The following is a 19101-nucleotide window of genomic DNA, read 5'->3' as shown; positions in this document are numbered from 1 at the left end:
TCTTTTTTTCCTGTTACTTAGGTTTGCTGTAATGTAATCTAAGCCGTTGGGAATTGCAAATAAAAAACCATAAAAGTTATTTTTTGATTGATAAGGGGCATAACAACCAGTGGAAATTCTATTAGCTTGTATACTTTGGACAAAAGACAGCGCTTTATTAGGTAATTACAAGTTGTTAATTGCCCCAGGTATAAACTAACACGTGTAATTTTGTTTGTATTGACTGCAGAATGGGTGGTTAATACACAAATATGTATATCAGAGAATATTTATGATGCTTTAGCCTGCTAATCGCCTGCAATATTTATTTATTTATTAATTTTTTAAATTCAGAAAATTACTTTTCCCTTGTTTCTCTCCATTGTACATTTAGAAACTTAATGACAGTAGACTTTCGCCCAACATATTAAAGAATCATTTGCCGTAAGAACTAACCATATTTTGGTATATCGTTCAAAAAGACAGTGATTAGTTACTTAATTACCAACTTGAAAGTGATGTCTAAGCGAAATCAACAAAGTTTCTCCGCAGAATTCCTAGGTGATTAGACGCATCTAAAACTGGCAGATAGGTAGCTCTATGTTTCGTGCAGTCGAGCGAGAAAACGGTTGACATAATTTGATAGCCGCCAGCCAGTTTCCCAGCTATCGAATCCATTCGGGCGGAACAACCTACAACGACAATTACGAATAGACAGGTGTATCTGAAATACATGCGAAAGCAATTCAAATACGTAAACAATCTGTTAATCAAGCGAAATCAGCGGAACCCAAAACCCAGCAGAGGACTTGCCTCTACGGGTAAAAATGAGATAGAAAATTCAGCAGACAAAGGTGGAATGACACATAAACGAAAATGGAATGAAATCGGCGACAATCGTACAACAGCAGTGCACAAATTAATTAGTAAACTCTGTAAAAAGGCGAAACAAGTGGATTGGCACTGGGTGTGCCCGGGAGCTGGAACCCGAACCCAGTCAGTCAGTCGGAGGCAACGCTACCTAAGGGCCACATCTCGGGATTACGAGGAGAACCATACGGCACCATACGGCACCATAGCATTCCACTGTCAAATATTTTATGGGCATCATCGAAGTGACGGCAGCAGATTATATGGCACGAAACTTCTAATTCGCCAGTGCCGCCGTGCCGAGTATCTTAAGAACTGCCCTCTATATCGAGGAAATTGTTGCTGTACCCTTTACGATACTGGACACTTTGTCCGCCATAAAGATATAATTCGGTTAGCAATTGCTGTTGCCCCCATGTAGCGCATCGAACGCGAACAAAACAAGAAATCTAATAAAATCCCCGCCCATTTTAGCCCGAAGTGTTTATCGTACAGCTGCTCCGATATCAGAGAAACTACCGATAATTCCCCGAGTTGGCGAGTTCTCCAGACCTTCAATGTCGCCGGGCTTCATATATCTTTAGGGTGCCAGAGCGATTTGCACCTCAATTGGAACTCGAAGGTTCAGGTCCCCGGTTGCGGGCGAACTTAACTATAAAATTTACCGAAGTAGTGTTTAAAAAAGTCCTTAAGGTGCAAATTTATCAGGTGTTCGGAAGGATTCAAAAGGACAAAACGGGATACCAGTGTATAAAAATCTAACACAACATGAGTGTACGTATTTAAAGTGATGCCAATTGTGAAATTAAATGAATAAAAGGAAGAGTTAAAGAAATTCACCAGTTAACAGAAAAAATAAATACATACCTTTTCAAAAATCTTGCTAATTAAAAAGCCACCTCATAAATTAAGAACATCATAAATCATAAGAAGTGCAACTCCTTGAAATCTATATTTGAGCAATCTAATCAAAGCAATTAAAAGAATGTGAATTTAATCACCACCAATCAAGAAATTTAAATATAATTATAGAGATTGGAAATAAAAAGTGTGCAAGAAACATTATTAGTTGCCAGGATACGTGTAGAATTTCTGGTCAATGTACAATGTGTAGTCATGAAAAATCAGCAAAAATTACATGATTAAAATTAAAAAGTCATTTAGATAGGAAAACGGTTAAGAAACCTTCCCAGAATTACATACTTCAAAAACACCGAAATACAGCAGAAATTGCGAATTTGTTAGCATTTTCGAGCGATAAAAGGTGCTGATACTTATTTATTAAGGCGTTATCGTTTTATGGGAGCAACTTCAGCGGTTTTATGATCCTCGACAATCTCTCGTTGACCACACGCCCGTGAATCGAAAAGTGAACACGCGACGAAAGCACGATTTCAATGCCGAGCATTGTTTAATCAGAAAATCAAAAGGAGAATAAAGAAACCGTGCCTGCGAACACTCTTATCGATTAAGATGGATTGCAATAAAAGTTAATTTTCGAGCCAATATTCCCGGGAATTATGAGCCTCCATATCGATGCCTTTTCAGTTCCTATAGACATTCTGAAGTTCACGGACTGCTCCACACTCAAAGTTAATTCCTTTCAGCCAGGATTTTCTTTATTAGGTTTGACATGCAGTTGCCAGACCGAAATAGGATATTGATTGGTCATATAACTAAACCATAATTATTATTTATATAGAATCCGGAGAAGTTCTTGAAAGCAGTTGCACTAGGAACTAGAAAAGCTGTCAAGTTTATTGAATCCTCTTTTTCTTTGGCTTTGACTAAATACAAGCACAGCATTATCATTTCCCTTAATATCTACAAAGTTTACAAACAGAAGGATAACTAATAATCAGAAACTAAAAAAATGTATTACCTTCTTAAGGTTCAGATTTTATATTGGCTTAAACATATAATATATATTATATCATGAACGCGTAAGATTTTCAATTAAATACCGAGCGGATAAAAAAGCTATTCAAACTTTATAATTTTATTTATATTTTATAAATTTTTAAGTCCTAAAACCCAATTTCCAATCGAAAGAGCTTTAAAGGTGGTTTCAATATTTAATCGTTAGAAGTTTTAATAAGATAATTTTAACCAAAGCGAAACTTTGACCAATCTTCTCTTACTTTCATCAGTTCAACTCCAAATATCACATTGATGTGGACTTCGAGGTGCCCAAAAAACTGCAGTGGTACTATGCTCCTGCGTTTTTTGGCTTCTGGCTGGTGCTCTTCCTCTCGCTGGTCAACACCCAGATGAACCACATGCCCCAGCCCCTGACCCGCAGCGATGAGGCCAGTCATCCTGGCTCCTTTATCGCCCAGCGGGCCGAGGATACACTGATTGAGCTGACCCGGATCGGACCCCGGGTGGTGGGCAGCATGGCAAACGAGGAGTCCACCGTGGAGTTCCTGCGCGCCGAGGTCGCGAAGGTTGAGGCCGAGATGAGCGACCGCCTAGATCTCGATGTGGATGTTCAGCAGGCCAGCGGGGCCTACATGCACTGGGAAATGGTGAACATGTACCAGGGCATCCAGAACGTTGTGGTGAAGCTGTCCGAAAAGAATTCCACCAACGAGAACTACCTGCTGATCAACAGTCACTATGACTCGGTGCCCGGAAGTCCAGGAGCCGGTGACGATGGGTCCATGGTCGTGACCATGCTGGAGGTCATGCGTGTGATAGCCAAGTCCGACGAGCCACTGGCCCATCCCATTGTTTTCCTGTTCAACGGAGCTGAGGAAAATCCCCTGCAGGCATCGCACGCCTTCATCACCCAACACAAGTGGGCCAAGAACTGCAAGTGAGTGTGATCTTTGTTTTACAAATATTTAAACAAGTTTCCCGAAATTATATTTATTATATATATTTTTAAGAAATTTCTTTATATATTTATTATCATGTCTGAATCTTCGATTTCAAAAAAAGGTGTTGTAAAGATGTAGATCTTGAAAGTGTTCATGAGACATAAACAATTTTTAAAGTTTGAAACCTATTAATAATTTTTGAATATTATTGAGCTATTATGTTTATATTTTCTATTGTATACTTTTAGGCAGAACCAATATACTAGTTACTTATAGTTATTGTGCCGTAATGACTTATTGTATTTTTTACCTCTTCAGAGCTCTTATCAACCTGGATTCCGCTGGCAGCGGTGGTCGGGAGATCCTTTTCCAGTCGGGACCGAATCATCCTTGGCTGATGAACTATTATAGAAATGTGCCGCATCCCTTTGCCAATACACTGGCCGAGGAACTTTTCCAAGCTGGCTATATTCCCTCCGACACGGATTTCCGAATTTTCCGCGATTACGGAGGAGTTCCCGGTCTGGACATGGCTTACATCTTCAATGGCTATGTTTATCACACCAAATATGATAGGATTAACGCATTTCCCAGGGCCTCTTTCCAGCATACCGGTGATAATGTATTATCACTGGCCCGGTCCCTGGCCAATGCTCCGGAAATGGATGATACGGCTGTAAGTCTTAATGGGAGATAATTACTAACGAGTTTTAATCATAGACCAATTTCAGGCTCACTCCGAGGGGCACAATATATTCTATGACTTCCTGGGCTGGTTCATGATCTTCTACACGGAGACAACGAGCATTATAATAAATGTGGTGGTCACATTATTGGCACTTCTGGGAATCGGCATATCCCTCTACTTTATGTCCGTTCGATCGGGCTGCAGTTGGAAGGGTGTCCTCATACGCTTTTCCATCACCATTGCCATCCAGTTCATCTCGCTCGTTTTGGCCCTGGGTCTTGCCCTGCTGGTCGCTCTTTTCATGGATGGTGTGGATCGTTCGTTGTCCTGGTTCTCCTCTTCCTGGACCATCTTTGGCCTGTACCAGGCACCCATTATCTTCGGGATGAGTATTCTGCCGGCTCTGTATCTGGAGAAGACGAAAAGGGATCCCTTGGGGCTGGGCTTTCGCATCCAGCTCTTCATGCACTCGCACTGCATCTGCCTGATTGTGATAATGCTCACCTTGACTGGGCTGAGTATTCGGTCGGCCTATCTGATCATGCTCTGCGTGCTGTTCGACATTGTAGCGCTGATTGTCAACCTGGTAACAAAGTGGCACCGCAAGGGTAAGGAAATTGGTTATTCAAATGTGGAGGTACAGGCTTATATATTGTTCTACCTTACAGCCTATTTGTTTGCCATCGCCGTCACCGTCTGCCAAATCCTGCCCTTCGTCTACTTTACATATCTGTGCATAGTGGCTCTGGCTACGCTGATACCGATGCAAGGACGTTCGGGATCCTCCACAAATCCGGATATGGTTATTGCAGTTCTCATCTGGCTGTTTTCCCTTATGTTCGCCGGCTTTATTGTAAGTAAACATATTCTAATCTTCAAGCTCTTTTCACTAGATTTTTTTAACTACATCGATTAATATTTTTGCTACACAATTTATTAGGCTATAATAAATAAAACAAGAAAGAAAGCAAACTTCGGCAAGCCGAAGTTCATATACCCTTGCAGCTATTGCATGAATTAAATACTTTTGAAAACATTTAAATTATGATTTACTTCAGTATATACTGAAAAACAGTGAAGCTATGATGATTTGCAGCTCAATTATTAGATAGTTATTTTATATATTTTTATTAGTTCTATGGGAGCTATATGATATAGACGTCCGATTTTGATAAAATTTAAACCATAATTCTGAAATAATTAAACATTGCCATATGTCGAAGAACTAAACAAAAAATTAAAAAACAGAAAAGTTATAATTTTTTTTCATTTATTTCTCCGATTGTTCCTATGGGAGCTATATGATATAGTCGTCCGACTTTGATGAAATTTAAACCGTAAATCGGAAATATTTAACCATTACTAAATGTCGAAGAACTAAACAAAAAATTAAAAAACAGCAAAGTTATAATTTTTTTCCTTTATTTTTCCGATTGTTCCTATGGGAGCTATATGCTATAGTCGTCCGATCCGGCTCGTTCCGACTTATATACTACCTGCAATAGAAAGACAACTTTTGGGAAAGTTTCATGCAGATAGCTTTAAAACTGAGATACTAGTTTGCATATAAACGGACGGACAGACGGACAGACGGACGGACAGACGGACGGACAGACGGACGGACAGACGGACAGACGGACATGGCTAGATCGACTCGCCTAGTGATGCTGATCAAGAATATATATACTTTATAGGGTCGGAGATGTCTCCTTCACTGCGTTGCAAACTTCTGACTGAAATTATAATACCCTCTGCAAAGGTATAAAAATTCTAGTTTTAAATGTTTAAGCTGAAAATTTAAAAAAATTTTTTTTTTTTTTTTATTAAATTACCTTAACCTCGAGCAGCTAAGAGATTTATTTGGCCTCCTCGTCGGAAAACGTGATCAGTTTTGCAGAGACTTTAAATAATAAATTGATGAAACGAAAAAATAAATATTTAAAACATACTTTACTTTCAAAAGTAATGTTTTCAATTAAATGTTTGATTTAATAAAAAATTCATATATATATATTAACTATTTTGATAAGTTCTACAGTAAGTTCGAATTCCATAAAAGTATTATGTTTAATAACAAAAAATAAATAAATACCTGCAGGCCCCACTCATCATGTTCTTCCGCAAAACGAGAACGATAGTCCTGTGCTTCCTGGGAATCACCATTCTGTTCATCATTATTGCTGTCACAAATGCAGGATTTCCATATAAGGAAAAGACCGCTCCACAACGTTATTCTTTGATTGTAAGTTTTGCTATTTGCTATTTGATTAAATAATATTTATATATTTTTTAAAATGAATAACATATTAGCATGCGCACCGTCGTTTGCACAATGCCGATGGAAGTACTCGTATCGATGAGTCTGGCTTGTATATTTATCCCCAGGACAGACGCTTTAAGATTGCTCGAGGTAAGCTTTTGAATGAATAGGAAAAAGATGTTACTCCAATTTGTTTTATTTGTTTAGATGAGATCGATGCTCTTGGAGAAGCGCACAAAGTAAGTGACTTTTGCGACGAGGAAATGTTTTGCGGCATGCCGCTTTATAACCACCGTTGGAACAAAGCCCGGCAATATAGCCTGTGGATCAAGACATCGGAGCAGCCAGAGATCCCCACCGAATACCCACTGCTGGTTCTGCAGGACAGCAGCGAACTGGAAATTCCCACGCAAAGGCGTTTTAATTTCACCCTGGCAGGGCCCTCTCACATGGGAATATTCATCAATGTGAAAAACGATGCCAGGATACTAAAGTGGTCCTTCAACGACACACTCATACGAGAGCAGGCGGAACCGCCGTATATGGTGTACTTCTCCTACGGACTGGACGACAGTCCTCTGGAGTTCACCATTGATGTTGAGGTGGTGCAAAAACATGCTAATTACCTGTTATTATATGGCTGACAACCGAACTATTTACTATTTGCAGAAGACGACCTCAATGTTTGACACACCCACCCTGGAGATTGGAATCGGTGGTCACTGGGTGACCCAAGACATCACTGCCATCGAAAAACTCAGCAGTTACATCACTCGATTTCCGTCATACGCCTACATTCAGGGCTGGGTGGGCACTTACGAGACCTGGTACTTTTAGGCCAAGCCGCAAATGATTAACTAATTGTAGTCATTAAGCGTTTACGATTAACTGTATAGAATCTGAATGAGAAATTACATATTTTATTAAACTACAATACGAATACTATAATTACAATCAAAAGCCTTGACTTTGTTATTTATTAAACATACCTACCATGCATGAAGTAATTCAATAAATATATCAACGCAACATTGGTTTGCTTTGTGCAAACAAAACATGGAAAATGTAAACAAAAAGGTGCGTAGAGAAATTCCTCTGTGACTATCCATTAATAGTGTTCGATTCGGTAGAGAATTACACACTTTTGTTCATAGCAAGATTAGAATTCGCCGAGCGCAGTTCTCTGCGGTTTTTGAGATTAAAAGCTATGTTGAGAGTCTATAAATATATACACATAGACTGTAGGAACGCCAAAATATTTATAGAGAATACGGATTTCCATTCGAATCAAACTGATTAAGATGATGCGCCTAAGCGGAATCGCGTCTCAGTTGAATTGTTTACCCACAGCGGAGATGTGGCAGGTTATACGCTCCCGATTTGATTCTTGCCAAAACAAGGTGAGGAGGATTTAATATTGTGTGTGTGTGTTTACTTATCGAAGTTAAATGGAATACCATCTTTATGTTATATGTAAAACATCTCCAGACCAATTAAGCAATTAAAAAAGGCGTGGGAATATTAAAAAACCGTAAAAAAAATTTGTTAATTGAACTTATTTTTACACTTGGAAACAATCTTGCACTTGTACTCCCCTATAACAGTGATTGGGTTGTGGTGGGTCTAGTTTGTCTAGACCCATAAAGTCAATAACCGTTTATTTTCTTGATAATTTTTATGAGTTGTATACATATGTACATATATCCCAATAGTCTAGCTGATAAATAAAGAGGGCGTAGAAACAAGTCCTAATAAATTCGTAGAAAAGGGGCAGCACCTGTTAAGGATAGACACTTTAAATTTTTAGCACAATAAAATTAAAACATAAAACTATTGCTCATTTTCGAGGGTAGCTTAAAAAGTTATTTAAAAAAAACCCTTAAAAAGAAGGCCTAAAACGAATATAAGTTTTTGTTTTTTACTTCATTAATGTATGCACTCGTATTAATGTTTAATTTTGTAAAATTTAATACCATTTTTGTATAAGCCACCCTCGGTTTGATGACACTTTATCGAATTAAACAGCTCAATATTTATCTTAATTAGCTGAGACAACAATATTGCTCATATAAATCCATTAAAGTTTTTATCGCTTTTAACTGGTATCCAATGATTTTAGAAGGTATAAAAGAACATGATTTTTGTTAAGGCAAATCAGTCTGGTTTTGAAGCTGCCTAAATAGATTGGCAAAATGGGAGACAAGGACAAACTGGTAATGGCATTTAAGAATCAGGATTCCATTTGAAGTCTGACTGACTTTGCCCTTTTTTACAGATTTCAGATGAAGCAGTTGAAGGTGGAGTCGGATCGGCATGCTCCAAAAAGGTCAGAAATCCTGAGCAAAACCTCCGGGGACCCTGGTACTTGGCCAGCGGTTTCCTTCTGTTCTGGGTACTACTTTTCTTTGCGGTCGTGATGCCTCTGTTCTATCGCCTTCCGAAAGGCTTAACCATCGAGGATGCGTCCAAGGGCGTCTTCATCGCCGAACGCGCCCACAACAATCTGTACGAATTTGACGAAATCGGAACCAAAGTAGTTGGCAGCGATGGCAATGAGAACAAGACCGTCGATTACCTCTTGGGATTAGTGGCCAAGATACAGGAGAATGTCCTGGACGAGTTCTTCGACATTGAGGTCGATCTGCAAGAGGTCTCGGGATCCTACATTCATTGGACCATGATAAACAAGTATCAGGGAGTGCAGAATATCGTCATTAAGCTGAGTCCCAAGAACACCACGAGTGAATCCTACCTCCTAGTCAACAGTCACTTTGACTCTAAGCCAACCAGTCGATCTGCCGGCGATGCCGGTCAAATGATAGTCGCCATCCTTGAGGTCCTGCGCGTCATGTCCACGACCAGGCAAACGTTCCGGCATCCAATCGTCTTTCTGCTGAACGGCGCTGAGGAGAATCCCCTACAGGCTTCGCATGGTTTCATCACCCAGCACAAGTGGGCTAAGAACTGCAAGTTAGTGTTAAAATATCATGATGATAATACCTTTACATACATACTAATAATACATCTTCAGGGGATTAATCAACTTGGATTCCGCTGGCGGTGGAGGTAAGGAAATTCTATTCCAAAGTGGACCAAATCATTCCTGGCTAATGAAAGTATATTAAATTTGTTTTAATTTTTGATTCTTTTAACTCAAAATCGAAACTTCTTACAGTACTATAAGAACTATGCCAAGCACCCAATGGCTACCACCATGGCTGAGGAAATCTTTCAAACTGGTATCTTGCCGTCCGACACGGACTTCAGTATCTTTGTAAAATATGGAAAACTAATTGGTAGGATAAAAATACCATAAAAATAGTTGTGCGTGCTCATAAAGTAATTTACCGCATTCTTGTAGGTCTGGATATTGCCCAGTTCATCAATGGTTACACCTACCACACCAAATACGACCGATTCGCCAATATTCCCCGAGAGTCCATACAGAACACTGGAGAAAATTTGCTAAGTTTAGTGCGAGCTCTTTCGAATGCCACTGAGTTGGATAACACAGCGGTAAGATGCCTTGGCCTTCGGGAGATATTGAATGAAACCCTAACCTTTCTTAGGCTTACGCAACGGGGCACGCAGTTTTCTTCGATTTCCTGGGATTGTACTTCATCAACTATACGGAGAGCACTGGTATTATTCTGAACTATTCCGTTGCCGGAGCAGCACTTATCCTGATCTTTGTATCCATTTGGCGTACTGCGAGCATTTCCTGTGTGTCCACCGGTTACGTACTCTGCTGGTTCATTCTGATCCTAGTATTCCAAGTCATAGCTTTTGTGCTGGGTCTGGTACTGCCCATAGCCATAGCCTACGCATTTGACAAGTTCGGACTCTCGCTGACCTACTTCAGCACTCCGGCCCTTATGATCGGTCTGTACATATGCCCAAGTCTGCTGGGATTGGTCCTGCCTTCCTACATCTACTTGAAGTTACAGCGGAGCGTAAGTTTAAGGGGTAAACAGATGTGAGCACTTTATACTGAGTTATATACTCTTCGTATCCTCTGTGCAGGATAAGGTGCCATTTGCCCAACGACTGCAACTGGTTCTCCATGGTCACGCCGTTGTATTAGCTATCCTGGGCATTGGATTGACTCTTTTTGGACTGCGATCTGCTTATGTGGTCACTTGGACTCTTATATTCTACGTAGTTCCCTTGGTCATTAATCTACTGACCACTCTGCACGATCGCGGCTTTTCCTGGACTGGTGTGCTAAAGATTTTCCAGATCATTCCGTTCCTGTACAATAGCTACCTGATTTACACTTTCGTGGTGACCCTGACTTCCATGATGGGACGTTTCGGCAGGTGAGATGACACAGCTTTGGCTTGATACTACGTTTTACTTATGTCTTTCTTATTCAAGATCAACCAACCCAGATTTGATTATATCTGCTTTGAACGGTTTGGGAACCATTTTGGCAATGGGATTCTTGGTAAGAGAATGATAACTTCAATTAAACCATATTTATCTAATATGATTATATATATAATTTATTTGTCTAGATTCCCCTAGTTAATATGTTCCGAAGACCCAGCCTGATCATGTTCAGCCTTTTGGTCGTGAGTGCTTTAACCATTTACACGGCTACCTCCACTCAAATTGGTTTTCCCTATAGACCAAAGACCAACGTAGAGCGCGTACCTTACTTGGTTGGTATTTTTTATTTGATATAGAAGACCTTAGCTTACATTGCTTACCTATTACAGCACGTGCGGCGAACTTTCTACGAATACGATGGCACAGTTGTCAAGGATGACTCCGGCTACCTGTTTAATTTCCAGGATCGTCGAGGACCGGCTCCCTTGAAGATGTCCAAAGCCAATCTGACGGGCTTAGTTAGCATCGCTGCTGATTGTGACAAGATCATGATGTGCGGCATGCCTCTTTACGATCACCGTTGGGTCAAGAATCAAAAGCAGATAATGTGGCTGCCGCGCGAAGAGCTCATCAATCCTCCATATGTACCGGAACTGGAGCTTTTGGGAAAAACGGAGCTGGGAAACAACACAGTTCGATTGGAATTTAGGACCCAAACCACGGATCACAGCAGCGTTTTTATCAAACCACATGAGGACGTGAGCATAGTAAACTGGTCATTTGATTTGGCTTACATCGGACAGCAGACTACTTATCATATATATTTCTCATATGGCAAGAATAAAGCAGCATTGACCTTTTTCATTGACTTATGGGTAAGTAAAACGTAGATCTACACAATGTTAAGAGCTTATTTTAAACTTTTTTCCCCTAGAAACAAGATGGTGATTTTAATGTACCCATGTGCCAGATTGGATTATCAGCTCATTTTATTGGCGACAAAGGCGATGCGTCCAGCCAAAAGTTTGCCAGCCTGCTCCCATCGTTTGCCGCCTTAGTGGAATGGCCCACCTCCTATCAACGGTTCATTTACTAAGCAAACAGAGCTCGTTGGCTCTTCGAGATCTAATAAACATGATCGTTATCCGAAAGCACGAAATAAAGCAACAATTGTATTGATAAACTATAAAACAATTAGGATATACATAACTTTAATTGGGGCTATTATTATGACTGTCACTTTGTGTAAGTCATGATTTATTCTATTATCGGAAAGGACTTGTTCACAAATTAAAATATGATTTTGAAACTGCAACCTTCCATTCTCGCAGGGTATGTATGTATAACCACTAACCATACAACATATAGACTGGTCATTTCATACGACGCATTTGGACACAAAAAAACGGACCGCGGAAGGTCCACCGCTCTCACAGCAGCAGGTCCATGCACTTCGTGTGCGTTCGGGTTTTTTACTCTCTCATTCTTATTCTCATTTTTATGCTCGCGCACTCATTGCACGAGTTCAGTCGTTCAGTCGCAGAGGCGCTTTTGAAGAAGGCTGCCCTGCGCTTGAATTCGTCTTTGTATGTATGCGTGATCATGCATTCTCATACACGGGAGCATGTGTGCGTTTATTTCATTTCGGCGCATCAAGAATATTTTGTCTTTTGCCACTTTTCAAACTTGGTACCCTAAGAATATGGGCGTATTTACTATTGGGTTATGATATAAATATTAATATTATATGTTACAATATATTTTTTTAATATTTCAGCATACATTTTATTTTTGTTTACAAATTCAAATCAGTGGTAGCAGTAAAATGTTTTACATATATGTATGTATTCGAATTTATAGAAATCAGTCCACTGAGATGGGAACAGGGCATATCGCAGTCGTGTCACTTGAAACACCGACTGCTCTTCAGTGGTTGAGAAAACTTCAAACTAAATCAATTCTTGTCGATGTTTTGCGAGCGGTTGGTGCCTGCATACCCTACCGACCGGCTTTTAGGACACTTGTTTTAAATGTTATGTTTAGTGATCTTTGGTTGATTTATTTTTTAATGATTCGCAGTGTTATTTTAATTGTCTTTAAACAAGTAATAAATAATAAAATAGTTTTTATATTTTTGAAAATGTAAATGGAACAAATATAAAAATCCACATATTTTTAATGATAATAATTTATTTTAATGATTATAATTTTAGATTTTAATTGTACCAATATCTTGAATTTTAACGAATTGTTTAAAGACAATTAAAATAACACTGCGAATCATTAAAAAATAAATCAACCAAAGATCACTAAACATAACATTTAAAACAAGTGTCCTAAAAGCCGGTCGGTAGGGTATGCAGGCACCAACCGCTCGCAAAACATCGACCAGAATTGATTTAGTTTGAAGTTTTCTCAACCACTGAAGAGCAGTCGGTGTTTCAAGTGACACGACTGCGATATGCCCTGTTCCCATCTCAGTGGACTGATTTCTATAAATTCGAATACATACATATATGTAAAACATTTTACTGCTACCACTGATTTGAATTTGTAAACAAAAATAAAATGTATGCTGAAATATTAAAAAAATATATTGTAACATATAATATTAATATTTATATCATAACCCAATAGTAAATACGCCCATATTCTTAGGGTACCAAGTTTGAAAAGTGGCAAAAGACAAAATATTCTTGATGCGCCGAAATGAAATAAACGCACACATGCTCCCGTGTATGAGAATGCATGATCACGCATACATACAAAGACGAATTCAAGCGCAGGGCAGCCTTCTTCAAAAGCGCCTCTCTGCGACTGAACGACTGAACTCGTGCAATGAGTGCGCGAGCATAAAAATGAGAATAAGAATGAGAGAGTAAAAAACCCGAACGCACACGAAGTGCATGGACCTGCTGCTGTGAGAGCGGTGGACCTTCCGCGGTCCGTTTTTTTGTGTCCAAATGCGTCGTATGAAATGACCAGTCTATATGTTGTATGGTTAGTGGTATAACTATACAGCATAGTTAGTTTTCTGACAATATTAATAAATATTAATATATACAGCATTACTTCAGTCGATTTCAATTTTGTACAGTTTTCTTTCCCATTTTATTTTTTATCTAATGCTCTGGCTATCGATTTTATTTAACTAAAAAATCGGTAAATTGGTTTAATACTGTTATTTTTTTTTAAATCTGCGTACCGTAAACAAAACTACAAATTAGAAATGAGCATTTTAATAATCGATTTAAATTTGTTAACTTTCGATTTTGATCTCAAGCGATCGCTACATATTGTTTAATACAAATTTTAGTTTGATCTGTAGTGTCGTGTCTCTCTAACGGAGAAAGAGAACAAGAAAATGAGTGCGCATATTCTATTATTTTTTTAGTCGCAAATAAACTCTTAGTGCAAGCACGAGCACGGCAGTCCGCGCATTACTACCAGCTCAATATATACATATGTATGTGTGCATGTGCATATGCCAATCGAGTGTGGAATTTCGCCGAAAACGAAAAAACATACAGAACGATCTAGTATACTTACTTAACATACTTCAATAGAGACACCAGAAAATTGGGATTCCCCGTATAATACTCAGCGAAAACCGGCGAATGGAGTCTGCTTTAAATGTATTGACTAGGCTGAAAATTAGAAAATAAAACTTTGCATATACCAATATAAATACTTTGGACATAATGGATATATCAACCGTAAGTGTTATCAAATTGTTGGTTAATGCTTGCTTTTGCCGAAAAAAAATGTCTAAAAGCATAAGGTTTTCTTCGTTCCGAAGAATGAGTGAGCACGGTGATAAAGATAACGTGTATTGTTTGACAACAGTTATTAAAGATTTATAGTAATAATACCATAAATCAGTTGCAAGCAAGTGTGTGTGGTTCCTTGGAGTTCTTATACTTTGGCTTGCTTTCTTTCAATTTGAAACCAGAAGTTTGCTGCAATTTAGCCGAGATATTCGAACGCCTAGTTTACTAAATTGGTTTGCTGATTTATACAAGCCCCTTACCTTTATTAATGCCCAAATAAAAACAGTTAAAATATCGAAATTAATTTACACTATGTACTTTTCTGACATACAAAATTAACTAGCGGTCACAATAGGTTTTTTTTGACTATTGCCATAAGTAGATATGAAATCAAATTCTGAGGTTTTTAGCTTATAAAAGTTATCATTGGTTATTGACCATTTAGTCACATTTTAGAGGGAGCCTTGTGCAGAGCTGCAGAATGAGCGATACGGAAAACTTAGTAAACAGACATTTTGAAACCCTTCGGAAAACTATAAATACTAATTATAATTCCTAACGATTTCATTTCAGATACTAGACAGAACCAAGTTTGTTGGAAAGAAAGTGAGCAAACGTTTACGAAACCCCAGAGGACCCTGCTTCTTGGCCAGTGGCTTTATTCTGTTCTGGCTGCTCCTTTTCTTAGCGGTCGTAGTACCTCTATTCCATCGCGTTCCCGATCCCAAGTCAGTCGAAGATGCCACAAAGGGTGTCTTCATTGCCCAACGAGCAATGGACAATTTATATAATCTGGTCAAAATTGGACCGAAAGTAGTTGGCAGCGAGAACAACGAGGTCAAGACTGTTAACTTCCTGCTTAATGAGTTGGCTCTGATCGAGAAAAACATTCTGGACGAGTACTTCGACATAGAAGTCGATCTTCAGGAGGTATCGGGATCGTACATTCATTGGTCCATGGTGAATATGTATCAGGGAGTGCAGAACATAGTCATAAAGCTCAGCCCGAAGAACTGCACCAGCGAAACGTACCTCTTGGTTAATAGCCACTTCGATTCCAAGCCAACGAGTCCTTCAGCCGGCGATGCAGGTCAAATGGTGGCCATTATCCTGGAGGTTCTGCGAGTGATTTCCACCACCAGGCAAACGTTCACCCATCCAATAATCTTTTTGCTAAATGGAGCCGAGGAAAATCCTCTGCAGGCTTCACATGGGTTCATTACCCAACACAAATGGGCTCCATTCTGCAAGTGAGTTGAGATCTAAGTTTAACACTTTTACTACAGTTAAGTCCTTAATTTCCAGAGCTTTTCTCAATCTAGAAGGAGGTGCGGGTGGCGGTCGTGAGCTACTCTTTCAAACTGGACCCAATCATCCATGGCTAGTAGATGTGAGCCCTATAAAGCATTGTCTCTCTGCCACATTAAATATGAAAACCCTTTAGTATTACAAGAGAAATGCCAAGCACCCATTTGCTACCACAGTGGGTGAGGAAATATTTCAAACTGGCTCCTTGCCCTCTGATACAGATTTTGGTATTCTCACTAAGTACGGAGATCTCATTGGTACGTACTAATCGAAAATATCATGTAATATATACATTTTCCGGCTAATCCACCTGTATGCAGGTTTAGATATGGCTCAAAGTATCAACGGCTTCACCTACCACACGAAGTACGATACCTATGATATTATTCCTTCTAATTCTGTTCAGAGTATGGGTGATAATGTGCTCAGTTTGGTTCGTGCCTTATCCAATGCGACTGAACTGGAAGACACTGCTGTAAGTTTGCTAAATAATAATTGTAATTAATTTACATTATTAAATCATTTCGTAGGCCTATGAACAAGGACCGTCTGTGTTTTTTGACGTCTTGGGACTATATTTCGTCAACTATACCAACAAAACAGCCATAGTTTTAAACTTTTCAGTGGCCATTGCGGCCATACTTCTAATTTACATTTCCCTAGGACGAATGGCGACTCATTCCGAAGTGTCTACGGGTTTTATGCTGTGCTGGTTCTTCCTAATTACAGTCGTACAGGTTCTCGCCATTGCGCTTGGCATTGGTCTACCCATATTGATTGCTAATTGCTTTGATAAAAACGACCTGAGCCTTACTTACTTTAGCACGCAGACTCTGATGTTCGGCCTTTATGTTTGCCCAAGTCTGTTTGGCTTACTTTTGCCGCCTTACATTTTTATCAATCTGCCGCGTCATGTAAGTGGGAAGTACTTTTTTTTTAAATATGCATAAACTAAATAAGTTACTTTGTAGAGCAAGACTTTCTTTCGTCAACAATTGCATATGATTCTTCATGCACATGCCTTTATACTGGCTCTCCTGGGACTCGGATTGACGGTGTACGGTCTGCGAAGCACCTACGTGATAACCTGGACTCTCCTATTCTACGTCATTCCCCTGGCCATCAACCTGATAACCACGCTGCACGATCAAGGAATTTCGTGGACTGGGGCCGTAGTTATCTTCCAACTTTTCTCATTTTTGTACAATAGCTATCTACTATATACTCTTGTCCAGACGATGATTGCCATGATGGGACGCTTTGGCAGGTGGCCTGGAATAAGCTTGTCCTAATCACAAAATACTTATATTATCAGTTTCAGGTCAACGAACCCGGATTTGTTAATGTCTGCTATAAACGCTTTGGGAACTGTTCTGGCAATGGGATTCTTGGTGAGAATAACATTTGGCAAGATCTATACTTTATTTAATTCAATGATGTTTATGTGTTAGGTTCCCATTGTAATTATATTCCGTCGACCTGGTCTAATCTTGCTTACTCTTTTGGCCGTGTTTGGTGTTAGCATTTTGTCAGCCACAATCACCCCCTTGGGTTTTCCCTATAGGCCAAGGACGAGTGTAGAGCGAGTTCCATATCTGGTGAGTAATTTAAAGTCCTTTGGAAGGACATTCCTTAAATCCCACTCCCATTTCAGCATGTTCGGCGTACTTTCTACGAGTACAGTGGAAACGTTAGCAAAGAAGACTCCGGCTACTTGTTCAATTTCCAGGATCGCCGTGGACCCGCTCCCTTGGAAGGCACCAATGTAAATCTGACTGGATTGGTGGGCATTGCAACTGAGTGCGAGAAGCGTATGATGTGTGGCCAGCCACTTTACGATCACCGGTGGGTCAAGAATCGTTTGAATGCCATGTGGCTGCCTCGAGAGGATCTGATCGATCCTCCGTATGTGCCCAAGGTGCAGCTCATAAGCAAAATTATCCAGGCCGACAAGACAAGAGTGCGCTTCAAGTTCACAATTAATACCACGGATCACACCAGTCTGTTCATCCAACCATTTGAGTTCGTGAACATCACCAATTGGTCCTTTCCACTCGAATACATCGGGCAGCAAAGCACCTACCATGTGTACTTCTCTTATGGCAAGAATAGCTCGCCGTTATCCTTCTTTATCGAACTGTCGGTGAGTTGGTCCTTCTTGAGTAAAATTTGTACAAGTAATTTGTATGTTTTCTGCCCACAGAAAGCCAACGGTGACTTCCAAAATCCCCTCTTCCAGTTGGGTGTGTCTGCACACTTTATTGGCAACAAGGGCGATGAACTGAGCCAGAAATTCGCCCAGTCTTTTCCGGACTATGCCGTGCTGATCGAGTGGCCAACCTCCTACCAACGATTCATTTTCTAAAAAAGTTTTACATCTTATACATATGTGAGTTGCAATCGGAAAACCAATCCAACAATCGATACCATAAAACCATATAATAAACATGTTTGATTAACAACACCAGTAACACAAGTGCCAATAATGAACTTTTTTTTTCGATCTTACTTTTTTCTGACTTGAAATGTCTGAAAAATTATAATCTTAATTATATGACTACGTCTGCAGATAACTGGAAATTGGCTCTGTTTAATATGTTTGTATATATCGAGATTTTATTTATGGAGATTTTATTATTATCAAGATGAAAACATAACTAAAGCAAACATGTACTTAAAAGAAGAACATTTAAGTTAATAAACAAGAAATGAATAAATTTCTAGTTTGAATTTGATATGACAATGCTCTGTTTAACCCTTTTAATATCAAATGATTGAAATTGGAAGCGAACATAAATATAATGCTAATTTTTCATTCACACATATGTTACCATCAAAAATACATAAATATTTAATTGCCAATCGCGTGTTGCATATTAAAGTGATCACTTTATGAACCCATAAATAAAGTCATGACAATAAAGATTACCTACAATTGCCTGTCTACAATGGTCTGTTTAAACCTTTTAATATCAAATAATTGAAATTGGAGACGAACACAAATATCATGCTAATTTTCCATTCAACACATATGTTACCGTCAAAAATACATACATAAATATTTAATTGCCA

The 19101-nt window shown here is 39.2% G+C and overlaps 3 protein-coding genes across 6 annotated transcripts; all 3 read left to right on the top strand.

The window, feature by feature from the left end:
* The first annotated feature begins 973 nt into the window (after positions 1-973).
* LOC108145542 (endoplasmic reticulum metallopeptidase 1) lies at positions 974-7586 on the top strand. Of its 2 annotated transcripts, XM_041709924.1 has the most exons (10): positions 974-1242; positions 1324-1623; positions 3000-3667; positions 3990-4347; positions 4403-4967; positions 5028-5212; positions 6458-6601; positions 6670-6769; positions 6827-7221; positions 7289-7586. In XM_041709924.1, exons 2-10 carry the CDS (start codon positions 1618-1620, stop codon positions 7454-7456), a joined length of 2589 nt encoding a protein of 862 aa, XP_041565858.1. In that variant the 5' UTR covers positions 974-1242; positions 1324-1617; the 3' UTR covers positions 7457-7586. The 2 variants fall into 2 exon arrangements, with proteins under 2 accessions (XP_041565858.1, XP_041565859.1); XM_041709925.1 differs by lacking the exons at positions 974-1242; positions 1324-1623 and adding an exon at positions 2426-2475.
* A 324-nt stretch (positions 7587-7910) lies between these two features.
* On the top strand, positions 7911-12287 carry LOC108145552 (endoplasmic reticulum metallopeptidase 1-like). 2 transcript variants are annotated; one of them, XM_017271052.2, is made up of 11 exons: positions 7911-8019; positions 8895-9589; positions 9651-9735; positions 9795-9915; positions 9981-10135; positions 10189-10572; positions 10643-10938; positions 10997-11066; positions 11137-11283; positions 11341-11826; positions 11886-12287. In XM_017271052.2, the coding sequence occupies exons 1-11, from the start codon at positions 7921-7923 to the stop codon at positions 12045-12047; spliced, it is 2700 nt and encodes an 899-aa protein (XP_017126541.2). In that variant the 5' UTR covers positions 7911-7920; the 3' UTR covers positions 12048-12287. The 2 variants fall into 2 exon arrangements, with proteins under 2 accessions (XP_017126541.2, XP_041565864.1); XM_041709930.1 differs by lacking the exon at positions 7911-8019 and adding an exon at positions 8739-8832.
* Positions 12288-14155: 1868 nt separating this feature from the next.
* Positions 14156-18742, top strand: LOC108145375 (endoplasmic reticulum metallopeptidase 1-like). 2 transcript variants are annotated; one of them, XM_017270770.2, is made up of 11 exons: positions 14156-14667; positions 15295-15971; positions 16027-16111; positions 16166-16286; positions 16350-16504; positions 16560-16943; positions 17001-17296; positions 17351-17420; positions 17481-17627; positions 17684-18172; positions 18233-18742. In XM_017270770.2, the coding sequence occupies exons 1-11, from the start codon at positions 14653-14655 to the stop codon at positions 18392-18394; spliced, it is 2601 nt and encodes an 866-aa protein (XP_017126259.1). In that variant the 5' UTR covers positions 14156-14652; the 3' UTR covers positions 18395-18742. The 2 variants fall into 2 exon arrangements, with proteins under 2 accessions (XP_017126259.1, XP_041565841.1); XM_041709907.1 differs by lacking the exon at positions 14156-14667 and having other exon boundaries at positions 15797-15971; positions 16029-16111.
* The last annotated feature ends 359 nt before the right edge of the window (positions 18743-19101 follow it).

The sequence above is a fragment of the Drosophila elegans genome, unplaced genomic scaffold (assembly GCF_018152505.1).
Source record: "Drosophila elegans isolate 14027-0461.03 unplaced genomic scaffold, ASM1815250v1 contig_520, whole genome shotgun sequence".
Lineage (NCBI taxonomy): Eukaryota > Metazoa > Arthropoda > Insecta > Diptera > Drosophilidae > Drosophila > Drosophila elegans.
Note: the sequence above shows the minus strand (reverse complement) of the source record. Positions and strands in the feature narration are given on the sequence as shown.

Bases quoted from the DNA above. Each gene is read 5' to 3' on its own strand.
- LOC108145542 (XM_041709924.1), top strand. The intron at 3,668-3,989 runs GTGAGTGTGATC...TTACCTCTTCAG, and splicing joins AAGTGGGCCAAGAACTGCAA to AGCTCTTATCAACCTGGATT. The intron at 7,222-7,288 runs GTGGTGCAAAAA...TACTATTTGCAG, and splicing joins AGTTCACCATTGATGTTGAG to AAGACGACCTCAATGTTTGA.
- LOC108145552 (XM_017271052.2), top strand. From the start codon at position 7,921: ATGATGCGCCTAAGCGGAATCGCGTCTCAGTTGAATTGTTTACCCACA. The intron at 8,020-8,894 runs GTGAGGAGGATT...CCTTTTTTACAG, and splicing joins TTGATTCTTGCCAAAACAAG to ATTTCAGATGAAGCAGTTGA. The intron at 11,284-11,340 runs GTTGGTATTTTT...TACCTATTACAG, and splicing joins TAGAGCGCGTACCTTACTTG to CACGTGCGGCGAACTTTCTA.
- LOC108145375 (XM_017270770.2), top strand. The intron at 16,287-16,349 runs GTACGTACTAAT...ACCTGTATGCAG, and splicing joins TAAGTACGGAGATCTCATTG to GTTTAGATATGGCTCAAAGT. The intron at 16,505-16,559 runs GTAAGTTTGCTA...ATCATTTCGTAG, and splicing joins CTGAACTGGAAGACACTGCT to GCCTATGAACAAGGACCGTC.